This window comes from Spermophilus citellus, assembly GCF_964194105.1.
Source record: "Spermophilus citellus genome assembly, chromosome: 5".
In the NCBI taxonomy this organism is placed as follows: Eukaryota; Metazoa; Chordata; class Mammalia; order Rodentia; family Sciuridae; genus Spermophilus; species Spermophilus citellus.
The window spans coordinates 70,778,798-70,805,090 of NC_138186.1; the positions used below are offsets into that span (position 1 = coordinate 70,778,798).

Consider the following 26,293-nt stretch of genomic DNA (forward strand, 5'->3'; position numbering starts at 1 on the left):
ACTATAAAAGGGATTTCTGGATAAGGAATGAAGCAAAATCATGTTACTTTCTGAAATGGTAAAAAGTGAACGTGTCTTCTTGTGGTCTCTTTTTCTATCCTCCAGCTAAATAAAAAGGACCTAGAGGACAGCAGCGACACAATAAGGAAGAGTCTGGATCCTGCTAGACTTAAGCCAGAAATCACCTGCAATTATTCTAAATGTGGGGTTTTGTGTGACAGAATTAAGGCATGTCAGCTAATGAAATATAGTTCTTACGTGTGTAGTGGATGAGCATCGTGTTTATGAAATCTCCACCCATGAAAGAACAAAGGGCCTCTAAGTGATTATTGGGAAAGATGACCATGGCCAGATGTGGACATTGGTTTCAACAAAGCTGCTTTACCTCTTTCTCTGTAAATTCCAACTTTCCCAAGATGCTCAAATGTGTATCACCAGGAAGACTCGTATTCAGAGGTAAACTTGATTTTGTTGTTAAGAACAAATATGAGCCTTTTGGGGGAAAAAAAATAGTTCTTTATCACTTATTCTAAACTAAACATAGAGATTCGTTTAGTTATTTATTTTTTCTATTCCTTAATTGAGTAAATTCATTCACAATTGAGAGTAGGCAGGAAGACATGATTATTCATAAGTAGAGTCAAAAGAAATATTTGTTCAAAGTAATTTAAAGCAACACTGCTGCATTATGAACGAGTTAGTATCAAACTGCTAAACCAGAACCATTCATTTGATCAAAGCCTTGGATTTCCATTTCCAAAGCCCAGAGCTTTCTTAGGACTTTAAAGTAGGGCCAATATAATTGGAGTAAGACTATAAAGTTGTAATAGCAGGATGTCTTTCCAGCTCTAAGAAATGATTTCCAGTGGCTCTGAATAACTAGACATCATCACTGTCCTTCACTGTTCCAAAAAAGTACTTCCCGGCATGTTCTGTATTATGTGAATCTCATGTTCTGTTTCATGTGATACCTACAAGCTGTGCTGTCCAAATTCCAATTCCATTTTTTTTTATAAGTTCAGCTGTGATCTACAGTTCATTCTGTTAAGTCTTTTCCATAATCCCTCCGTTCCATATTATATATACACCTTCAGTGCTTCCTTCCCTCCCTCACATCCTAACACCTTCATTTAATCACCTCTTAATCATTTGCCTGAAAAGTAAACCCTCCAGTCACTTATTGTTTCCTTCCAGATGCTGCTGTTGAATGACTCCCCATGGACTTCACCTAACATTCCATCCATGTTCATTTGGCTGTACAGACTGCAATCCCAGCACTCCAAAGCTTTTAAGCTCTTTCTTTCCAAGAAAACTCACAGCTAACACCATTATTTCCTCACAAAAAAAAAAAAAAAAAAAAAAAAAAAAAAAAAAAAAAAAAAAAAAAAAACCACAGCTAACATCTGCAGACTGAAACATCAAAACAAAGAAAAAATTTTGCACAGTTCTGCTAAAGTTGGATGCAATCTTTATCAGCCATCTTAGGCAATAAATTAATGTTCTTCTTTTCAATTTCTATTAAAAAATAAACCATAGTGACCCATAGCAATTTTCCCTCAAAGAAATAGTTAACAAACAGGTACATGCAGTGACTTATTAGTCTTTGTACCTTCCAATTACGTAAACTAAATCTCTATTGGGGAAATCAATCTCTGCACAATTTATCAGGTTATTTAAAAAGTTTAATTTTATTCTGTATGTAAATAGTTGATTTCATCAGTTATTATTTAATTTATCAAATAAACTAAAACATCCTAAATAAACTGTTTACTCTAAGCAAATAGTATGTAAGTTTTACCAGAAGATGTTGACATTAATAACAACTCTGAACATAACTAAATTATGTTATATTATAAAACTTCTATCTTATTTGTCCTACAATCTGTTAGTGAAGCTTCCTTTTAAGAAATAAGAAAATAAAGCCCCGACAAACAGCCTCCTAATTCCCAGCTGTTTCCTGTATACATCATAATAGCCTTTAGTCATGGGCTTTTTAGATCAGTGGTTCTCAAATTTGAATCCCCTGTAGAACTTGTTAAAGCAGCTTCCTGGGATCATCTCCAAAGATAATGATTCATTAGGTCAGTCTGGGTCCATGAATTTGCATTTCTAATCAGCTCACCGATGGTGGTGGTGCTGATGATCTGAGGACCACGGTTTGAGAACTAGAGTTCTGGCTTAAACCATTTTTTTAAAAAATTTTGTATGATTATGTTTAAATAATAGTCCATCACCATTAACTGGAAAAGCAATAAAATTCCTCTATCAATATAATGTAGCACTGCTTAAACATTTAGATTCCAATTTTTATATCAGTATTATTCTAACTGCACAGTTGCAATAAGAATTTCTAATTTCTTCTTACAAAGTTCACAAGTCATTTCAACATTTTTATTCTTTCCCTCTTTAAATTTCTAATAATGTTTTATAAATCAATACTAGGAGTATCTACATATATTAGAGGGTACTGAAAGAAAGACACACACACACACACACACACGCACATACACACACATGAACATACACACATATTCACAGAGACACTATTTTTAATGCTGAAGACTTTGAAGGAATGGGAAATGATAGTTCAGGGAAAGTCTCACCATCATTTGCCTCCTCCACACCCCTGTCTCTAGGAATCTGTTCAATTCATGTGGAAGAAAGAGATTGAAATATCAATGGTTGTCTTACACAGATTGGCCAAAAAAAGGTGAAAGTAGCTCCTATTGTCCAAAGTCCTTTAATAGCAAATCAAGTAACTTAAAATTATTATTTGAAAGCTTATTTGAAATAATGTTTTGAAGTTACAGGGCACTCACAAATGACGGATAAATAGGTTAAGCCATCAACTACAGAACAGATGGAACAGACACAGCAAGCACAAAGAGATTCCATCCAAACAATGCCTTCTCCTACCCACCCTATTTTCAGTGGTCCCTCTCAGTTCTTACTATCTTGATCTCATACACAAATGTCTTCAAATGTTACAGGATCTACAGAATAGTCAACTCAATATTTTCCCTGAGTGCTGTAACTCTAAAACTAAAATATGCTTTGATATATCATTATTGATGGGACAGTGACAAACATACACATACATATATTCATAAACATAAATCTACATACAAGAATGCATTCACACACTCTCAATGGTCGGATGTAATGGTTTCAATTTCAGTGGAGATATATACGTTAATAAATTCATATTTATAAGAAAAAATTTATGAGCCATAAATTTCTCTGGTTTTGAGTTGCTTTAGTTTTTGTACTTTCCTTATGAAAACTAAAGCAATTAAAATTTATAAACACTTGAACAGTGTTCAAATTTTTAGTTGCTGATAACTTACAATTTATAAATTAGTGATCTAAATGGTATTGATATGTGCTAGGGAGGGGAAATATTGAAACCAAAATGTAAAATATAAAACACACACCCTATAGACCAAATGTAATTATTCTCTGCCACAACAGTAATACAAACAACAAAACTGTATGTTATTTTTTCTGATTTTCATTTCCTGTAATTTCCATTGCATATAAAATTATACTTTATTGTTTATGCATAAATTTAATTTTCCAGACTTATTTTTTTTACTTCCTGAGAATTGATAAAATATCATTATTGTACAGCATATGTCAACCCATTTTATATATTTTAAACTTAATGGAAATGTTCTCAGTGTCCACTTTATACTGTCCCTACTGATTAAAAGAAAATGTCTCCAACTACACTAGGAATTTGAAGACAGAAGAAATTTAACATGAAGTCTGAGTAACTAAATAAGCCAGTACCAAGATTTACATGTGATTATATCAAAACGAGCTAAGTAGGAATTAACAATAAAATAATAATAAGGATCATATTTTTATTCTCCCTTCCTAATAGCTTGAGAAGATGTGGCTTGGCTTCTCCTGCTCTTGCCTTTATACAACATGGAGAGGTGACATCAAGTATTAAGGGCTGTGGCTTTGTGTGAGGACCATGGTGTGGCATCACAGACAGCTGCTTCTTTGGAGAAGACAAATGTGAAGCTATTGAAATAGGGTATAAGGAACTCCTGGCTCTCCTGACATTCTGCCTTTTCAGCAGTTTCTAGAAATACTGAGCAGAAATGGAAGGACAGCAAAGGCTCATGACAGTGCGCTGTTCTTCACTCTTTGATTGGCTTGGAGTTCCTGCAGCTCCTCATTTTCCATGTGGAAGTACACTGAAGTTTTTATCTCAGGGAATGGTTGCATGTTTTAAAATAACTTTCTTGTCATTGTATTTTCTTTCTCAGATATTATATTTTTTTATTCTATAATCAATCATGAACAAGTTGTTTTATTATCTTCCTTTTATATTTTAGTGACAACTGACTGAAAACTATTGTTTTCTATGCTTCACATAACTAATGTCTGATTAATAAAGACCATTCAAAATATCACAATAGTACTTCTGTATCTGTTAGGTGAATAAAACCTTTATAATTCCAGATACTTCACTATGGTGTGGTTTTGCTCTATACATTATGGTTTTGAATGCCCTCTTAGGGACAAGAATATTCCATGGTTAAAGTGAAACCAATAGATTTTCCAAAAGAAGTTTTTTTTTTTTTTTGGAATTTTCAACATGCATATGAAGAAGTCTACATGCTCAATATCTGGTATAAGTGCAACAATATATTTAATATAATCTGACTTTTATTGATGACTTTGAGTCAACTGTACTTTTCCCAAGTTTAAGTTACTTACTGAAGATATATGTAACAGAAATATCCTATAAAGCTATTTGCCTGTGGGTGGAGAGAGAAGGAGAGTTGGTAGAGTAGCATCTAAAGGATGAAAGAAGAAAATCATGAAAGGTTACAAGGAACTGTGGGATCATTTGAATAAGTTGGAATAATCTGTGTCTAAAATAGAGGTGATTTATTTGTGCTCCTTCCATCTTAGGTTGCAAATGCTGGTCTCAAAATGAATTAAAAATGGAACATGGGCTACATCATCCTAAGCATTTGTAAAGGACTTCAGTCTGACTCCTTAAACTGATCACTTCATCTAGAACTTCACTAGTATGTTAAAAGAAAAAAAAAGTTATTTTAATATCAGTACCATTTTTTTTCTTATAACTGAAGTTCCTACTGGTTGATAGACTGGCATGATGTGGGGGAAAAAATACAAACTTTGGAACCTGACATAGATTCAAGTTCAGTGCCTCCAACAGGTGAGTGTCTAGGGAATGAACCACCAACTCTGAACTTCCCTTTCCTCATTTTGAAAGTGAGAATGACAAGATGGTCTTTGCAGAACTAAAAGAGTTCAGAAATAAGTTTGTTATCTGATCAAGAGTAGTTGATATTATTATTATGTAATTTCTAAAATTCTCCCTAATAATATTGTATTAACAGTTAACTGCATTTTGCATCACATAAATTCTTTGATTTGTTCCATGTGACAAGGCAGTTGCAAATCTGGAGCAAGTATGACAAAATACTATTACTTCCCTTAAATAATGCATTTTGATTAAGATAAACAATTGACACTCTATTTAATAAATTATTGCTATATCTTTCACATTAAAAGTCAACATCTGTATACTTTCTTCAACAAGTAAGCATATTTAAGAGATCTAGTTCTCTGGGGATGAGTATTTCTGTTAGCTTTATGAACCATCTCCTCTAGTTCAACTTTTCCTTTCAATATTTGCTAAAGCATCCATTATATATTAAAGCAGAATTATATAAAATTAAATATTAAAATCTTGTCATAAGGGAATGGGGGTTAAGTGATCACAGACATTCACGAGTGAAACTCTGAATAACTACATCTGTTTCTCCAAAGGCCTTGGAAATATCTTTTGAACACAACCCTGAAATCTAGGCAAAGAGAGTACCAAATTACTCTCAGTTTTAACGTCTGACCAGGTCCACAACTTTCTGTAAAATGTAAGATTAGAACTGTCCCATATCCTTTAAAAAAAATTAGAAAATTCTCGGCCCTTAAATCAAAATTCTCAAAAAAGTAGAAATTGTGTCTAACAAAAATAAGATTCATATTTTGACTCTGACATTAACCTATGATCAGCTTCTATTTCACAGCAAAATAAATACAGATTGAGTGAAGAATTTAAAAGTTAACGCCAGACTCTGTACACTCAGTGGGTTACAGATGTAGGAACGTGGTGGCAAAGAGCCACTCTACTTCCTTTAAAATCCAAAAACATTTGGAAGGAAACCCCAAAAGGAAAGACGTCTGACAGACATGTTCTCTTTGGGGTTTCCTGCCTCGATGTTTGCCAAGCTTCCTAGACCCCATTGCTTGTTAATAAAGTTCACCAAAAAGACTTTCTGAAATGCTGATTTCATAGAGTAAAACTTGCATTAAAGAAGTTTTTATATAGTCAAAGTTTCCTGCCATCTGTATTTCCCTTACTTCACAAATCCAAGGAAGCGTGACTTGGAAAGTTACAAGCTGAAGGTGACATTTGACGCGCTCACTATCAGTGGGAGACCGAGTCCAAATACTGAATCCAAAACCAGAGACCACAGCTTAGACACTGCAACAGAGAAGCTGCTTAAACCCGAGGGGATCATTATACCCCTTGGCACTTCTACTCCTGTAAAATGGAGAGTCCTGAAGATGCACATTGTGCACTGTGTGAATTAACCCAATAGAAGCACAGATATGGGAAATGATTTAAAAGCTAGATTTTAATTTCTCTGACATTTACCAGGGTAGCAAAAAAAAAAAAAAGGAAAAGATTTTTTAACTCCCTAGAGTACCAGGATTTCAAAATGGACATTATAGTCCAACATGAAAAATAATAAAGAGCTAAAACTACTGATGCTAATACTCTAAAAACAATCCTTGATTCTCAGCACCATAATAATAATGGCAATAATACTTTTCATGAAATTAAATCCATATATTTTTGCCAATTAAAAGGCAGTTGAGTTGGCTAAATTCAACTGATGTAGATATCATGGATGTTTGCTATATTTATCATATGCAACTCTTTACTTGAACAAGCATTTAATAAGGGCATAAATATTTACATTCTCTGGATAACAAAAAGAACATAAAATATAGCTGAGCCCTCAATCCATCCATACAACTTTCATCTACTTAATAAAGAGATATTCCAATCTATTTAGCCATATTTGGTAGGGATAACAAGGATGGCTCTACTAAGCACTGTATAATAACTAGGGTTGGCAGAGGAAAGGTGAAGTACACAAGAGAAACACAGTTTCAACACTTACAAAAAGTGAACCAGCATCAATCCTCAAATCAAATTGAAAAAAAAAATAATGCAGCAACTTTTAAGATTATGGGGCTTTAAACTTTTTTAAGAGATGGTAGATTAGATAGATGAATGTACACAGAGATTGATATCTCTGCACATATACATACTCTGTGTGTGCATGCGTGTGTGTGTGTGTGTGTGTGTGTGTGTGTGTATTTGAAGGAATAACTCTTCATGATTCCACTCTATTAATCCTGTACATAAATCTTCAATCAGGTTATTCTGACCAGAAATACCTTCTACCTATCCAAATCTCATTTGACCCTCAAATTCACCTCTCCCACAAAGACTACTCTTCTTTTCACTATCTTCCCATGCACTGGATTAAAACAGATTTACAGCTTTGTGCTTTTAGGTTAATTGCAAGAAAGAATTGTAAAGGAAAAAATGACTCAAATAAAAAGCAGAATGGGAAAAATTAACTTTTGAAGAAACATAGGAATGAAGAATAAAAATGTAGCCAAGGCAATGGCCTTGGGAGAGAAGCTCTACTGGCTTTATTTGCCACACCTCCCACAGTGGTCCTCACCACCCAGCTCCTCCTATCAAAACCATGTGCCTAACATAGCTCTAGTTCCTTCATCATTGCCAAATAACCATAGCTGTGTGTGTGTGTGTGTGTGTGTGTGTGTGTGTGTGTGTGTGTGTTGCTGGGGATTGAACCCAGGACCTCACACAGGCTAGGAAAATGCTCTACCATTACACTACACTCACAGCCTTGTTTATGTATTTTTTTTAGAAAGCCTTTTTAATCACTAATCTTATTACTTGGCATTCGTGTAAATTATATAAAAAATAACAGTTAAAAATTATAAACATCCATGAACATGATAATTCTAAAAGTCACCTTCATGTATAATTCTTTTCATAGAAAGCCTGATTTCAGAATGAATATATTGGGAATAAGATTCCCTCCCCAATATTGTCTCTTTAAGAAAATAGCATATGAATTGACTTACAAACACAGTTAGATCCAAGAGAAGAAATTTAAAACACTTGAGTATTTATTTACATCTGAATTCTGATCACTAAGATGGCAAACTCCTGGTGATTTAAAAACAGTTTCTTGCCTGGTAAATGATTATGTTTAAGTTCTCCATTGTTGAAAAATATGCCAATATTCAGAAATGTCCTAGATGACCTTACTCAAATAGTCCCATGTCACTGTCCATTAAGGATAAAAAAAAAAGCTAATCGTGAGCACAGAAGGGTTACCTTGATGTCTAAGACAGCCTGGTACATGAAGAGAGAGGGCAAGACCTGTTTTAAAGACATTTGTAGAGACCTACATTTTAAGTATACTGTCAACCAAACAAAGTATTTCCAGAAGTTAAATTCAGCTCACCTGGGCAGTAATTGCATTACCTATTTAGGTTAACAGTAGTCAGAAAAGTGGTAGGAAGATAGTATTCTAAACATTGCTTTTCTTATTAAGGCTTCAAGCAGGCTGGACAATCACTTTGGAGTAAGCATTTTTTCTGTTTAAGTGATAGCTCTCTAATATATCATTTTGTTTTATCTCTTTTAAAGACCATGTGTTATATGACAGTGACCCATAAAGTTATGGGTCCATGCAGTCTAGCTCCTTGGTTGATTAGGGGTAATAAAAAGAAACAGAACTAAAAGTTATATGTGCAAGGGGGTAGAAGAGGAGAGAAGAAAGGGTCAGGGAAAGTTACAGCACAGAGTGAATAAGCATAAAGAAAGCCAGAAAACTTGGAGGAGCTCAGAGCTAATGAAAAAAACAAGAGCACAGAGTAGGGGGGAGGGAAGGATGTGAAAGCCAGCTGGAATAAGAGAAAGCAAGGAACACAGGAGCCAACAGAAATCCAAGGACAGAAAGTATTGAAGATTGAAGGGAACAGGAAATTTATTGGAAACCAAGTTGTTTTTCCTCTTGTATCCAATGCAATTCTATTCCAGGCTGAACTCTAGTCGCAACCTCAAAGAGGACAGAGGGGAAGTCAAAACTCACAGCAGTCTTTTTTTTTTTTTTTTTTTTTTTTTTTTCTCATGGGCAGGAGCCAAGAGTTCTGGAAAGACAGATGAGAGGAAACATGATATGACAGCAGACTCCGACAGCAGATACAAGGGTAGAGGGTGGCAGCAGCATCCAGCACAGTGTTTTCCACAAATGGGTGAAGTAAAAACAAAGACAGTTGGATTCCAATTCAGAGCAGCTGAATCAGAATTTCCAGCATATTTAATAAACACCTCAGATTATTCCTGTCATCAGAAAAGAAAGCACTAGAGTAGTGGTGAATGCTACAGGCTCTGGAATCAGAGCTGCCTGAGTTCAAATCCTAGCTCTGCTTTTTACTAGCTGCTTGTCATAAGCAAGTTATTTAAACTTTCTGGGCCTCATTTACTAAATCTTTAAAATGTATTATTGTGAGGATTAAATGAGTTATTGCATGTTAAGTAACTGTGCAGTGCCTGGAATATATTGAGAATTAAATAGCAGTAGCTGTACAGTTATAAAAGTCCTTAGAATAGGAAACTCACACAAAATAACAAATCTTAACTGATTAAGAAATAAAAGATGAGGAGGATACAAATGGCTATAGCTTTTATAAAACATCAAGGAGCAAACTTCCTAATGGCACAAAGACTAAGCCATAAGCCCCAGGGTTTCAGGCCTTGGTCTCAGCATGCATAGGGTAGACATTTCCCTTCAGGAATCAAAATGTGACTTGCCTTGATCTAAAACTTTTTTCAAAAGTGCATATAAATCAATTCTAATAAAAGGTGGCACCAAGATCTCATGTTAGAATCCTCATGTGAGAGAGATGAGGATTCCTCTTAAAATGGAATAAATCCAGGACTTGGCTGATGCTGAGACACTCAAAGAATCAGGCACCCTGAGACTGCTTAGACTCATTCTCTTGGTAACATACCTTATTTCACAAAAGAATGTGAAATAATCTAAAAAGAACAGATTCTCTTTAGTTATCTCCCAATATATTATTTCCAATAATTATCCAATCCTTCTGTAGAACTTTGCTTGCATCATTATCTGCCTTTCCCTTTGTGCTAATATATATCTTGTTATGTTTGTAACTAGCAACACAGCTTTATACTTAACAAGCTACACCACACTCTCAAGTTCTCCATCCAACATTCCTAATGATCTCCTGGCCTGACACGAGGCTTTGATTCTTCCTTCGGAGGACGCCTCTCTTGGAACCATCCCTCATAGACTGCTTGGTCTCCCTTGCTCGTGACTGGAAGTATGGAGGGTATCTTGAGTTTCTATTACTTATTAAAGATTCTCACTTCTTCTATTTGGATAAAATCTCTTGCTCCTTTGGGACCCTCGTGATTTGGCCATATTGTCCTAATTCTTTGCTCGATGATTTAAATCCTTTCACTTTCCAAAGCCATTCAAAATTAGGTCACAATGGTTCCATTCATCCCAAATACCAAGACCATTCTGCAGTGCATCCGATGTCCTGGTGGACTTACCTCCCCCTATTTGTTTTTCAGTAAAATTCACTGGACATTTACTCTATTGCAGCCATTAATTCACATGATCATAAAATAGCTTTTTATTGCTTATGGGGGCTCACCTATTAAACTTCTGGCCACAAATACCTATTCTATCAACTCTATCATTAAATCGTGAACCTCAAATCAGTATCACTAGTCTGTGGAACTCTTTCCCCTCAGCCATCAAATGTCTTACCACAACTAAGAAGGCCTTAAGAGTGGCAATGGGCCTGGCACCTGTTATTTGAAGAATTATGGTGTAAAAGTGAAACAGAATTCTCTTAAGGTGAATGAGTTCATTGTCTGAGATCTATCTTTTGCTCCAAACAATGGTATTGATTTAAATATAAAATAATACCAAATAGATAAAAGCCATAAAGATTAGAAATGTGAAGAGAGGTCAGTGTCAATGACAGATTAGGCATAGAACAGGAAAACTATCCGAATAGTTACAGCAAACAATGAAATGTAAACTTGCCTTAGGAAGGTGAGTACTCAGAAAAGAGCTTTTAAGAGATACATTTAAAGCAAAATAATAGATAAATGCACATGCCAAACCCAGTAGAAGAGGTTTATTTTTTGCTAGCTCTTCAAAAAATATCTAAAACAGATACAAATATATATGTAAGAGTCAAAAGAATCAAACCTTCTACAAGATACTTTTGAATAAACCCATTTAAAGTACAGAAAATAGAGGAAGCAGAGAGAAAGTGAACCAGGAGCAAAATATGTCTCAGCAAAATATAAGATTAAAAGAGATGAAAAACCAGTACTATCTTACAGTTACTGCAAGAAGTTCTGTTGTTGCACAATAGGGGATTGTGGATAACAATAATGAACTGTGCATTTCAAAAACTAGATTAAAGATTTTAAAGTTTTCATAATAAAGAAATGATCAGTTTTCAGTTTATGGAAATGTTTAATCTGATTTTAATATTCTACGATGTATCAAAACATTTCAATGTAGCCAATATTTTGAGTTCAGTTCCTATCAGGGAGCAGAGATTCTAGTAAAAACCTTAGGTTTCAACTAGGACATCTGAAAGGCTACAAACTAAAAGCAAGGGTGAATGGGAAAAGTCAAGCCCTAACCAATAAATTAGACCAACCCTCATACAAGCTAAGCACTTTGTTGGTTTAAGATAATTAAACATACATTTACTGATTGCCAAAAAGAAAAAAAAAATCTTTCTTGAAAAAGTCAGTATCATTTAAAGCCTCAAACCATGTCATAGTTCATACCAGATATCTAATATACAATCTAAATTTAGTAAGCATAACAGGAGGGAAAATGCATGTGACAGATTGACTAAAAACCTGGATATTGAAGTTAGCAATGGAATTTAAAGCGATTCTGATAGATATTTAGAAATCATGATAATATAGAGTTGTGACAGAGAAGTAAAGTCTAGCATTAGAAATCTCAGAGAAATGCTTTAAATACAGTATACAATAATTAAAATTAAAAATTCAATACATTAGATTACCAATAAACTAGACAGAGCTGAAGAGGGGATTAGTGAAAGGAAATATAAGTGAAAAGAAAATATTCAGATTGACCATGAGGAAAAAAAAATGTTGCAGAACACAACAATTAATGTAAGAAAGCCAACAACCATTAAGTCATGGATCTAAGAAGTGCTACAAACTCTTACCTAGGCAGATAGAAAAAAACTAAACCTAGACATATCATACTATACACTTAGAAACCAAAACAAGAGAATGAAAAGTACACTATTATCAAACAAAAAGTAGGAAAAGTACCTAATTTTATTGTTTGCAGCTTTGTACTGCCATCATGTATTTTAGTTCTTTATATAGGATATAAGTGTATATATATCATTTATAGTTATGAACATTTTATATATCTGTGTGTGTAGTTATACACATGTGCATGTATTATTTCAAATAATAACTGAAAGAAATCACTAGTAGGCTTTTTACTAAATGAAACATTGAAGAAAATATTTATGATTGAAGGAAAGTAAGAATAGAGATGAAAAAATGAAGGAAAAGGAAATATGCACACAAATATAAATAGATATTAACTGGATTCATGTTTTGTAAATATACCATATACAGAATGAATATATATGACAATAAAAATAAAAAGCAGAAGGCAGTAAATAGAATTAATGTGGTATATTTTCATTTTAATATGTTATATTAGTACTACTTTGTATTATATTTTAACAAATCTAGGTTGTGTGTTGATATAGTTAGCAATTAAGAGTATAATACAAATAGCATTTAACTAAATGCTAATGAAGGAGAAAAACTAAATATTAAAACTTAAGTATTTAAAATATACCAAAAAATAAGAAATAAAAAGGGTGAAGGAAGAAAGAATGTACGAAATAAATAGAAAACAAACAGTGGGATAGTAGTTTGGTTCCTATCTTAAAATTGATCCCCAATAATCATAAGGTACTTAATATATTTACTAACAGCTACAAGGTTGCAATCTAAAATTATATAATTACATTGCTCTTTCATTAAATTTAAGCAAAATTATAATACATTCAGATTAAATTCCATACTTTGAATTATGATTTTTACTGACAGCAAACATGAAGGATCAAAATCAAATGTGAATAACACTAAAGTTAATCTCACATAATCTAAAATTTTACTTTTAGAAATATAATAGGTTTGAAACACTGTGCTAGAATTTAGGTCTTGGGAATTTGTTGTTGTGGTTGAAGAAAGGTATATTAATATTGAGGAGATTCATTACTGTTTAAGCAGTACTCGAAAATTGAAGAGATATTACTAAACCAAGAATCTGAAATTTAATCAAAATGTTATAACAAACCAGTTAAACCAGCTTCATTATACCCATTTTGACAGAGACAAGTATAGACAAGAATGGAAAATAAACCAGGTCCTAAGAAATAGCTTTAGGCACAGAATGAGCAAATTTAACCTCTTAAGTCTATCAAGAGAATTTTCTAAACAACTATTTTCATTAGCAAATATACTTTGACCCAAAGAATTGAATTAATGGACCCATGGTGGAGTAAGCCTTTCCTTTACTGGTCTCTAAATTGCTAAACTTTATGCAATGAAAAGGTCAGACTACATAAATAAAGGTAAGATTTCTATGCAATGAAAAGTTTAAACAAATGACAATATCCACCTACACTTTGACCAAACTCTACATGTTCTAATTCTTATTGATTTTGCACTAATATAACAATTGTTAATTTTGACAATTTAACAAATATTTATTATGGTACTACAATGTGCCAATCATAGTTTTAGACTCTGAACAAATGTTAAGAATTTCAGAAGTATATGATGCTTATGGCCTAGATGATTTAAGAGTCATTTGTTCCCTCAGTGAGTACTTCTTGGACATCAAATCTGTAACCAGATACTCCATTAGGTACTGAGAATGGAGTGATGAATTGTTTCCTTGCTCTTATTGCACTTAATGTCTGGCCAGGAGATTAAACATCAAATAATGCTAAAACAGATATATAAGCCATATTATACATAATAAACAGGTCACTATGCAATGAAAATATAAAACAGACTACAGACCTTGAGAGTTTGGGGAATATTTCATGAGAAAGTAACATTCAGATTGATAGCTGAAGGCTGAATAGAAACTAATTAGTTGAAAAGAATTTTTCTAGGAGAGTGAAAAACAAGCAAATACCATGTTTCCAAAAGAAACATGATTTATGGAGAACTCAAAGAAGGCCACTGTGGCTAAAGTGGCAAGAACAAGAAAAAATAGTTTAAGATGATGTTGGTGAGTGATGCAATGAAAAGAGAAGCTTCAGAGAGTGCATTTAAAAAAATGTGTTGTCCATTCCTAAAAGCAATGATGATTGAAAGATGGCTGTGAAATAGGGGGATAGTATTATTCTATTTGTAATAATGACCATTTCTCATTTATATAGACAGTGGATTGAGGGATGCATGGAAAATAAAAGACAACTTGAACAATCCAATAATTCATATGCATGATAATAAAAATTGGTGGTAGCAGCAAACATGGAAAATCAGGTGCATTTGAAGGAATTTCAACATGGAAAATTGCGGAGCTCTGTGATACCCTGGGTGTGAAGAAAATGAAGGAAAAGGAGCTTTTGGTTTGTGCCTTAGAATAACTGAATGAATTGTGATGGCCCTCCCTGCAGTAGGGCATGTTACAGAAGGCTGAAGGCTGGAAGAAGTAGAACATGAATGCAATTTTGGAAATGTAGAGTTTTAATTGTTTTTGAGAGATTCAAGTAGAGATATCAAGTGAGTGTTGAACATCAGGATTGCAGCTCAAGAGAAAGATGGGAATATAAATATGCAAGACACATACAATCAAATAATAAGTGAAACTCTGAACATGGTTAAGAAGCTCTGGGAAAAATACAGATAATTCATGAGGAACCAGGCAAATAAAGGTCGCTCAGCCTGCCAAGGAAATTGAGGAACCAGAGAGGCAGGGCTTAAGGCAGTAAAGGTTTGTTACAAGAGAAGCCAGGGAAGGAGATAATGCCAAGTGTCAGGTATCAGTGCTGCTGTGAGTTCAAATAAGAGACATTAAAAAAACAAACAAACAAACAAAAACTTACAGTTCAACAGAATTGAGACAAAAAGAAAATTATTCATAAACAGTTGGACAAAAGAAGTAACTTTTAAACTATATTCTTGGGATGCATAGGAGTTTCCCTGGCAGAATGGTTGGAGGGTAAAAAGGAAATATTTAAATATTTAGAGAGGGTTTAGCTTTTTCTGCATAGAGGAACAAGAAGTCTACATTGGGCTGATGGGAGTCCCAGAATCCCTTTTCTTTCATGGTATTTCTTCATCAGCAATCTTAGTCATTGTCAATGCACTGCTTCTGTGTCAAATAGGGCAAAGTAGACATTTATTTATTTAGCCAAAGTAGTTTATCCTTTATCAATTTTACCCTGTTGTGGGCTTTCCCACAAAATGCATAAATCAAAACATAAAGGGAGACAGGGAAATATGAGTTTCACCAGCAATAAAAGTCAAGTCATATTGTCTCAAACTTGAGAAATAAATGTGAAGAATTTCTGATTATCATGCAGACTGAACAGAGAAGTTAAGAATTTTATAATAGAAAGCTTAAAACAGAATGTAGGAGCTAGGCACAATAGTGCATGGTTATAATTCAAGCAGCTCAGGAGGCTGAGGCAGGAAATCACAAGTTCAAAGCCAGCCTCAACAACTTATCAAGGCCCTAAACCAGTTAGCAAGATTCTATCTCAAAACAAAAATTTAAAAGAGCTAGGGGTGTGGCTCAGTGGTAAAGTACCCCTGGATTCAATCCCTGGTACAAAAAATAATAACAGAATATAGGATGAATATAGGAAAATTCAACAAAATTAAACAAACCAGTAAACCTGTGAGCTCAAAGATCGCCCTCCCCTCTACCACTGACACCAACAGGTTTTGAGTTAGAAGACCCTGGCCCTCTTTTAAGGAATGAGGAACAAAGAGTCTTTTCATGAATCCACAATTGCAAAATTCCTACTTATAAAGATTATAATTGCAAATATTGCTCTACTAAACTGAGAAAACACTATAGAAAAATAAATATTAGAATAGTTGATTTAATGCCACGTAGCAAAATGATGCTTGTCCACTAAAATATTACAATAATACCAGTTATTATTTAGTACACAAGATGAATTGGGAGTACTTTTGTATTCAGCACCTGTAAATTTTTTAAAAAATGATAACAATACCTAAGCCCTCATTAGGGTCCTTCCATTTTAACATGTTTTAATATTTACTCCACGATTATTACTATTATTTAACATTTTGTGAAGTTATAAATTTCAAGCTTTTTAAGGGAAAAGTAAATTTATTTATATACTTTTTCTTCATCTAATTCTTTTGTTGAGAGTGTATTAAATTATTATTATGTAGATACTCTGTAGATAAAGACTATTATCTTTACATGGGCTTTCAGGAATAATGTGGGAATAAATTTTAGTTGCAATAGCCATTATTTACACTTTTATTCAAGATTGCTCGAGCTTGTTGATGCACAGGTACATCAGGGACAATTAATGATCCAAAGGATAATTTTTTTCCTCCTATGTCTTCCTAACCTCTGTGTTGGCTTTATTTCTTTTTCTGCCTTATGTTGTGACACATTTGCCATCTTTGTTACACAATATTAAGGAGGGAAATTAGAATAAGGCTAATGTCCTTGAAAAAAAATGCCTGTGTATTTAAAGTACATTAGATAATGCATCCCGTCCAAGAAAAACCCAGAAATAATCGTTTCCTTTAAATGACCTGCAAAGTGTCACAGATAGAGATTTTGCTGGGTTTGACCTGTAGCAATGAGTATCCTGGTTCACAGCAGAGATGATGGGAAACCTTTTAAGGGGCACAGCCCAACAGGCAGGACTGCCGCAAAAAAGGGGCACAGAGATGACATAAACGGAGAAAAGGGCACTAAGAGGTCGGTAAGAGAGAGACCATCTGGCAGTGTGCATAAGGGTGGGGACACCCTAGGCCGCGAGGTGGTACCTGCGCCGAGTCGAGCGCCCCTGCCACTGAATCCCCGATCCAGAGATGCTCCCGGAGAAGCTGCTGATAGCTGAGGCAGTGCTTCACAGCGGATGGCACATTCCCCATGGCGGGGCCTGGGGCTGCAGTCAGCGATGGGAGGGAGCCTGCAGGATGATGCGGGGCGGGCACGGCGCTGGGAAACTGCGCTAGTCTTAGTAAGCGCGCCTCCTGTGCGCGGGCGGCGAGCACCAGCCCAGCGCCTCCGGTGCGCACTGCGGCGGCGCGGACTAGAGTGGAGTGCAGGCACTAGCCAGTGACTGTGCAGGGGACAGGGGTATGATAGGTAGCTGCGTTGGACACAGGGAACCCGGAGAGAACAGAAACAAAGAACTGAGCTGGATGATGCTCAGGGAAGGCACATTTTTTCCTGAGGGCTCTACACTCAGGGCTGGCGGTATCTATTAGCACAATACCCACCTATCGCACTTCTCACCTATTTCAGGTCTTACATAGAAAGAAACAGGCGTAAATGAAATGAAAGAGGGATGAGTTTTTGTATCAGTGAGTTTGTTCTTTCCTAGACACGGTGTAGCTCAGTGTAGATTTTTTTCATCATTGAGCTCATTTGAGTTTATGTTTTATGACCAAGAAAAAAACAAAACTATACTTCAAAATCTTGAGGCAGTTTACAAGGTTAAAACACATATATAACATAACAACAGTCTAATGAAGAAGAAAAGACAGAAGGTCCTAAATTAGAGAAGAGTCAGTAAATGATCAGTATGTTGGTGCTGCTAGTTAAATGCTGAAATGGGATTATGTTTTTTAAGACACATGGCTCAAGACTCAAAGTTATTGAAGCCCGGATCCATTCAAAAGGAAAATTCTTTAAAAAGGTTCTTGGGACTTTAAAATAAGAGAAATCCTTAGAAAGTGGGAAATTTTGGAAGATGGTTCTGGGGCTGACACTGCACTCACCCCAGCCCCCTTTACTAGCACAAGCACACTTGACACACTTGAACTGTTGCACTATAAAACTTCGGAGTCTGCTCAGCAGTCTGCAACTGAAAAGATACAGTCAAGAATAGTCCCTTGCAGGGTATCTGGAGTTTCTTGGAAACCCAGCTAGGTGTCCATGACCAGGGTTTCCTCTTGGCCCTACTGTTTTCAGCAGCAAATATAGACTGGAAGCAGACTGCTGCACACACAGTTGCCACAACCCGCTAAAAGTATCAAAAGATCACCTTGTAAAATATAGTGTGAATAAATTCAGAAGAAATTTCTATTCGGAATTTTTTTTAAAACATTATTACCACTGTGTGGTGGTAAGACTTCCACTGGTAAAAGAGGGCTCAGAGGATTTTTCAGTGAAACAGCACCAAAAGGGGCAGAAGATAAGATCTTAGACCCTCACAACTTTGACCAGGGATGGATTAGATTGGAGCGTCCTCTGAGATGCTACAGTGAAGTCATGCAGTTATTGGATACCTCTAAAACCTTCTAAAACACCAAAACTTTGGTTGCTGTTTACTTGAACATTGTTATTTTATAGGCATATATCCATAAAGCCAAATCTTTACTAGATAGTGTTTCCAGCAGAACTCAGCTGTTAATTAATTTTCTAATATACTTGAAATGAAGCATATAGGTTGCATTAATGTCCAATAACATTTTCTTCACTGTATTGTAATTCTGTAATGGAGTATCATATTTGAAAGAATTTATAAAAATTCAATTTGAACAAGAAATTTTAATTTTCAAAATGGAATTAATTATTCAAAATTTCAAAAAGTTTTTCAATTAACAATGTCAAATATGTTTCATACAAAGGCTGAACTTCTGGAGAACATGACCTCTAAGATAAACCAAATATTCTATGATTTTCTACTGTTGAGAAAAAAAAACACATAGAAATAAATTTTACTGCTTAGTAGTGTTCTAAATTGAAAAGTTCTTAAGAAATTTTTATATTTCTATTAGTTGACAATAGTAATATAGTTTTTAACAGAAGAACCTTATAAGTATGCAAATATTTGTGAGTTTTCTTTGAGTGTACTTCATATGATAAAATACCATAATCTCAAAAATTTAAATTTCAATGAATAAAAGGGAGTGACAATATATGTGCTTTTACTTGTCATTCTTGATATTCAATCATGAATGCTTACAATTATTAAATTTTAACAGTTTATTCTCTTGTAATTAATATTAGTGTACATCTTTATGTTTTTATCATAAAGGGGTTACAGGAGGAAAAATGTAAGGAGTGGGAGAGATATCAAATGGATTTGTTTTAATAATGAGAAACTGTAATATGTACCCATCCCTTGCAATTCTAAAAAGCTCAATGTAAAATAAGGATAAAACAAACCTTTTAGAAATAAGCATCTGCTTAACACTTCTTAATTTAAACTTCTTAGCAGTTTCCTACAACAAATAAGAAGTTACATGTCTTAAAATGGCTCTTTTATTTTTTTCATTATGAGACTTAGTTATCTTTCCAACATCAGCTCCTTCCTGTTTCCTAAAATTACCTGCACACAAATCAAATTATGCATGATTCTCCAAGTTTCAGAGCTCTCTAATGATGTCCTATCATTATAATTCTGTTCCTTATTATAGAAATTTTGGGAAATATGGGAGACACATGAAGATATCAATGAAGTCATCCATCATTCTCATTCTAGAAACATTTTAATATACTTTCTGAGAAAAAAAATTGTATTTTCCCATATGTGTTTTTATTCTGACCTTCTCATTTGATTTTAATTTATTTGAAACAGTGATTCTAATGACTACACAATACCCATAGATATGTATTCAGTATCAATATCATTTTCTACAATAATCCCCTGAAGTATAGCTCAGTATTCAATTATTTTTGAGAAGGAAGCAGGTATCAAGCATATGATCATATGGAAGTTTTTATGCAAATAATTACCTAATTAATCTTCTAAAATAACATGGCAGTGTAAATTTGCCACTAGAATTCTGCTCCTGTCTTAATGTTTTTTTCCTATATATAGTATTTCCTTGTGTAGTTGGTAACTTGTTTATAAATGCTTATCTTTGATGATGGTTAAGCATTTTTTTTCTTGTGACAATCTTCTATGGGATATTGAAACAACCCTAACAAATGATTTAATCTCTGCTTGTCTGGGATTTTTAATGAGTTTGATTTTATTTCATAAAAAATAATAACAATTATTATTATTATTATTAAGTTATGTCATATTCATTCCACTGTCTTTTCTATTATTATTATTATTATTATTATTATTGCTGTTGTTAACATAGTAGTTCAGATAAGGCTGTTATGAATCTAGTACTTTAAAACTATGCATGCTGTTACTTGCCTTCAGTTTTCTTTCATGGCTTTAATTTCATGCAAACAGGCAAACTTTTTTTTACTTCCTATATATAACATGGCCTTTTGAGAACAATGATTCATTCTCAGGGCTCATTTAGTAGGCTACTCACATGGTTGTCAGTATAGGTGTACCTTCCCATGTAGTGCTTAAAACTTCAGCACCTGGCTGCCAAGGCTTGTGCCCTCTTTTGAATTTCTTGGCATTATTTGGCCTCTGGATATGTCCTTGCTATCAGTGTTTGCAGGTAGAGGAGCCACTTAAATCAGCTTAGTCCTTAATTCCTTAACAGAAAACTGACTTGAAACTTTTTCTATGATAATTGTGTTTGTGCCATATTTTTCACTTCATTCTGGAGAAGTAAAGATAGGGAACAAAAGATGTTCAATTAAGCTAAGAACACTGAATTTGACTCAGCCTGATAATATTACAATATAGTTCTGACGTCTCAGCTAATCCACAGAAATGAAAATTATACTGAAACCACACACTCTCTATACCAATTCCCATCCTTCTCACTATTTCTTCTTTGTATAAAATGGCCACAATAAACGGCAGATTGTGTAATGCTTTTCTTGTTAACAAAGGGTTTCAAAATGGAATGAGGAGGGAATTGTGTTTCCATCTAAAAGTAGGTTGATTGGCTTTATCAATTCTCTGAAGTGGCAAGTACTTGGTGGAAAGGATCCAGTTAAAATTGGCTTATATTCTGTGAATCTCTTTGGTCTCAAAGATGGATATATATAAGTCTGTCTAACAGCATGAATAGAATCAGAAGTCAGTCAGTAAGTCAAAGTTTTCGTAGTAATGAGTGCCAAACTGGCATTTGACCAGGTACCTACTGGGCAGGGATCAAAGACACATATGGTGAATCTCAAGCAATGATACCATAGAACTTTGGCAAATATCACAGCAGTAATGTACTTCAACCTTGAACAATAAAAAAGAAAGAAATGAGAACAATTAGGATAACAATACTAGATGATACCTAAGGGAAAACAAAGCTTTCATCATTTCAGCTTTATTGCTAAAAAATTCAGATAACTTCTCACATATGTTTCTGGATTATCTAAATTGATGAGGAGGATAAGGGTGTTTTTAAAACATTTTTGGCATTTGGTCACTAGAAAGTTCCATTAATGATAGCATTGTTCTGATATAAAGCATTCTTTAGAGAATAAGTAATGAGTTCTATTTTGCTGAAGTAACTCCCCAACCCCAGGTGATGGATAACTGGCACTAGTTACCAAATGCAGAGCACATTATCCATATGCAGGAGTTTATTTATCATCTTAAAAATTCAGAAAGATATAAAAGTATTAATTTGCCAAATCTATTAAAAAATAAGAGACACAGACACATACTGATCATTAGCTAATTCCAGCTCATTAGATGGCTACAGTGCACATATTTTTTTGTCACTATATGTAAAAGTATCTTTTCATTCCATTAACTGTGAACTCAAACTCTATGTAGAAAATATTTTTATCATTTGCTGGGTTGTAATAAATATAACATTAACACACAAACTAGACTAACTCTTACCCCCTAGGCAATCTCATTCTTTGAATCTGTGTAAGTAGAATTGAAAGAGAAAACATCAATCTATATGAAGTATAAAGCACATTGTGTTTTCCCTTGCACATAGAAGGTGCCCACTAACTTAGCTTTATATTTCCTTTTCTTGAATCAGATTAGTCCATTGTTTGAAAAAATGATGTGGATGCTAACATTCAACATGGCTGGGAGGGAAGAATAGAAATTCAGTGTATTAGACAAAGGGGAATGAAGGGAAGGGAGGGAGAATCAGGATACAAAAGACAGCGGAATTAATCTGACATAACTTTCCTATGTACATATATGAACACACCACAGTGAATCTTACCATTGTCTACATCCACAAAACTAGGATCCTCATTAGAATACGATGTTCTCTATGCTTATATAAATCTTTGTTAAAATAGATTATATTGTCATGTATAACTAAAAAGAGCAAATTTTTTAAAAGCCTGTGTGTGACTTTGTCCCCAGCGAGAGAAACTCTGAACAACCCAAATTTAATGACTTCTCTAGAACGTTTAATCTACCAAAGGGACATTCTAAAAATTTCATTCTCAATGGCTAATGGAAAAATAAACATGAGAAGACATTTAAGATATGCATCTTTGGCTTTAAGGACCTAACATTTCATCAATGATATCTGTAGATACATTCCAGGTACATTTCAATTAGGAACTGTGAGAAATCAAATTCCAAAGTTATATGATGTGGATACAAAGCATTTTTAAAGCAGAAGTAGCATATCAAATGTTTTATTGCATATTCAATTGCATAATAAATATATCATAAGACCAAATGTGACCTAATGAAGAATAAAGCCATCTTTAACCAAAGAAACTTCTAATTTGATAATGAAATATGTTTTACTCAAATGTCTCTAACAGGGAAGAATGCTGGTAAGTGCCAAGTGACATCATTTCAGAGTTATTGAGAGGAAGGCAGTAAGATCCTCGTGGAGCTAAAATGGGAAGATTTGAGACAGGATGCCACATTGTTAGGACTAAGGAGACAGAGCCTATCATCAGGAAGGGAAAGCACAGGACGGGTGACAAAGAGCAATAGACAGAAGCCCACTTTGTACAAAGAAATAATAAGCCATGGAAATAAAGACCTACACAAAAGTCCCTGACTTAATGAGATTTTTTTACCTTCTTGTTATGATTTCCTTTACCATGCATATTATAGGTAAAATGCCCATGTTAAATTTCACCACAGGAATGGCCATAAGCACATAAATCCCCCGAGGTGTTAAAGGAACTATTTTTAAAGAATTTATTTTGCAATGAACACTTTTATGTTCAGTTTTAGATGTTTTAAGATGTGTCATATCTGTTCTCCATGGGCAGCAGAGGAAATAGAATGTTAGTTATGTGACTAAACCTATGAAGCACTTCTCTAGGTATTTTAACTCAAGTGCATGAATTTTTATCCCCAATTTACAGATGAAGAAACTGAGACTGAGAGATTGTAAACTATAACTCTAGAGTAAAAGGAGAGTGGATTTAATTTTGTGCCTGTCAAAGTCTTTGCTCTTTCTTTTTCATCTCATGATATTCAAGAATAAATAAATAAGTATCCTTCATTTGCTTGCTCCTCATCTTTTAGTAAAAGAAACTGTTGCTCAGAGACCTAATTTTTTGTTCCAGTGGAAGGCCTGGGTTTTGTTTTCCATATTTTTGTAGGTGCATTGTATTTATACATGATGGTGGAATTCATTATTACATATCTGTAACTGTACACAATGAACAATATGGTTGAATCCAAGCTTCTGACTCTTCATCCTATGAGAGTTCTAGACTATATCAGAAAAGCCAATCTTGTACTAAATATAAAAACTCCAAGGACATTTCAGGTTGGTGACATAAATACTATCCACGGAAAAAGAAGAGGTTCAAGAACTCTCCCAATAACTTCAGCAGTGTGCTCTGCCTCCTCAGAGGGTCAAAGCTGCAGTTCTCTGTCTTCAAAGGAGGCTTAGGGAGGAGCCTCCACCTTGAGAGTCACGTGTCATGGTGTGGGGTTTTTCATTTCATAAACCATTCCAGTCGTGGAGTTACTATGGGTATGCAATAATCAAGATATGCATGTGTCTGATAAGAATTATGAGTTTGTATTTCTTCATTACATCTTTCTTTCCCCTGTGGAGTAGCCTGCCATACTCATTAATATCTTTTACCACATATCATGTGGTTTGGTTTGGTTTTATTTTGTTTCCTACGCTAAGGAGGTTTTACTCTACTATTTAAGGAAGTTTTTTTTCCATCAGGGAAAAGGTAATTTCCTTGCCAGAACTTACTAGATTTCTCTTGGAAGTACAATTCTCTGAAGAATTCATAAAAAATGATTGGATAATGGAATTCTTTCTAGAATGTCATCACTCCAAGAACTCTTTAATTGAATATTATAAGGGGAAAAAGTGCTTTAGTAACTGGCATCCTTCAATGCCCTGCATTTCACTAGCCTCAAATCTCCACTAAATTTTCAAATAAAATGAACCAAGATAAAACCATAACTCTTTGTGGTAATGATCTACAGTTATTCTTCAATAAAATTATCAATTGTTTATCTTTCAAAAGCTCTTATTCGATATTTGCATAACTTTTCACTCATTCATTTAAAGGTGGAATTAACATATAAATGTTATATATGCCAGAGACCTAGGAGGAAGGAGGTTGAGGGAAGTGGAATAGGAAGCTTAAAACAATATTGTTGATATCTTTTTCTTCCCACTCAGTTTCTGCTCCAGTGCCTTCCATTTCACCTATCTCCCCTCTATGGTGTATAAAGACATTTATTGCATTAGTAATTACATCATCCTCTCAGAAACATTTCCTTATCTCATATATATTCAAGAAGAGTTCCGATTCTCAGTAATTCATAGTTTGCTTAACAGAAGCTTAAAAATAAATTAATATGTTTAAATTAACTTGGATTATATGCAACATTTGGAAAATACTTCATCTTCTGCAGTAGAATAGCTTTAATTAGTTCTTCACAACAACTTCAGCAGTATTGAGATTTGGAGCTGACAATTCTTTGTTGTAGGAGCTGTCCTGTGCCCTATAGGAATTTTAGTAGAGTACTTAGCCTCTACCCACTAGATGTCCCCTGGGATGCAAAATCACCCCTGATAGGGAAGCACTGGTTGAAACGATAATGATGAGGAGGAGGAAGAAGAGGGGGAGGAGGAGGAGGGGACCAAAGGAGGAGGAAGAAGAAAAGGAGGAAGAAGAGAGGGACAACATTTATTGAGCATTTATCATATACCAGACATCATTCTAAATATTTTATGTGTATATACTCTTATGAGAAAGGTCCTATGGTTCTTATTTTATAGATGAGACAATTTAAGCATAGAGAAGTTAACTAACTTACTAGCTATAAGGCTAGCAAGAGAACCTGAATTCCAACACAGTCTGGCTTCAGAGTCCACATTTTTTGTTCATGAGGCCAAAGCTGCCTTTCTGAAATCACACTAAGCAAGAGTGAAATCCATCAAACACACAGATCATTTTAAGCTTAAATTTCTTCCTAATGTTTCAAATATTTAGACTTTGGAAAGGACACTTCCTACAAATCCAAAACCTCTTCATAAGCAGGTTTCCTCAGTCCCTTGGCTCTATCATTGAGCTGTTGAAATCCCACCAAAAGACAGCTTCCCCAGGTAGAGATTTAAAGCTCAGGTCAAGGAGTTGGATTTCTGCAATCTCATCCCCCAAAACCAGGCTCCATATAGGAAACCCACCAATAACAAAGGGCTACTTACATGACTTATTGCTTTGTAATCATTTGAATATTAAGAGAATCCATTTATTTTTATTGAGTATCAGTAGTTTAGAAGCAAACAAATTATTTTATTAGAATTTATTCTATATCCCTCACCATTCAGATGTCATTTTATAAATCTTCTTACACATGGCAACCAGGGGCTAGTTAAGAATGTGGTTGTCATAGAGTGCTTATCTAGCACTTATGAATCCCTGGATTGGATCCCCAGCACTACAAAATATTAATAACAATAATCAGCAAAAATTAAATTGCTTTTCCTATCTCATCATTTTAACTGTGCTGGGCAGAGTTTGTATTTCTACAC

General features: G+C 34.4%; 1 protein-coding gene across 6 annotated transcripts in view; it reads right to left on the reverse strand.

Annotated features, from left to right (window-relative positions):
• HMGCLL1 (3-hydroxy-3-methylglutaryl-CoA lyase like 1) overlaps nucleotides 1–26,293 on the reverse strand; it is a 185,704-nt gene that overhangs the window by 143,971 nt on the left and 15,440 nt on the right. For 5 of the 6 annotated variants that reach the window (XM_081294414.1, XM_081294412.1, XM_081294410.1 and 2 more), the window contains exon 1: nucleotides 17,291–17,480. The exons of the other annotated variant lie outside the window; for it this stretch is intronic. In XM_081294414.1, the coding sequence (XP_081150540.1) occupies nucleotides 17,291–17,398 (108 nt within the window). In that variant the 5' untranslated portion in view covers nucleotides 17,399–17,480. Of the gene's footprint in view, nucleotides 1–17,290; nucleotides 17,481–26,293 lie in introns of those variants that run through there. 6 annotated transcript variants of the gene reach the window in all.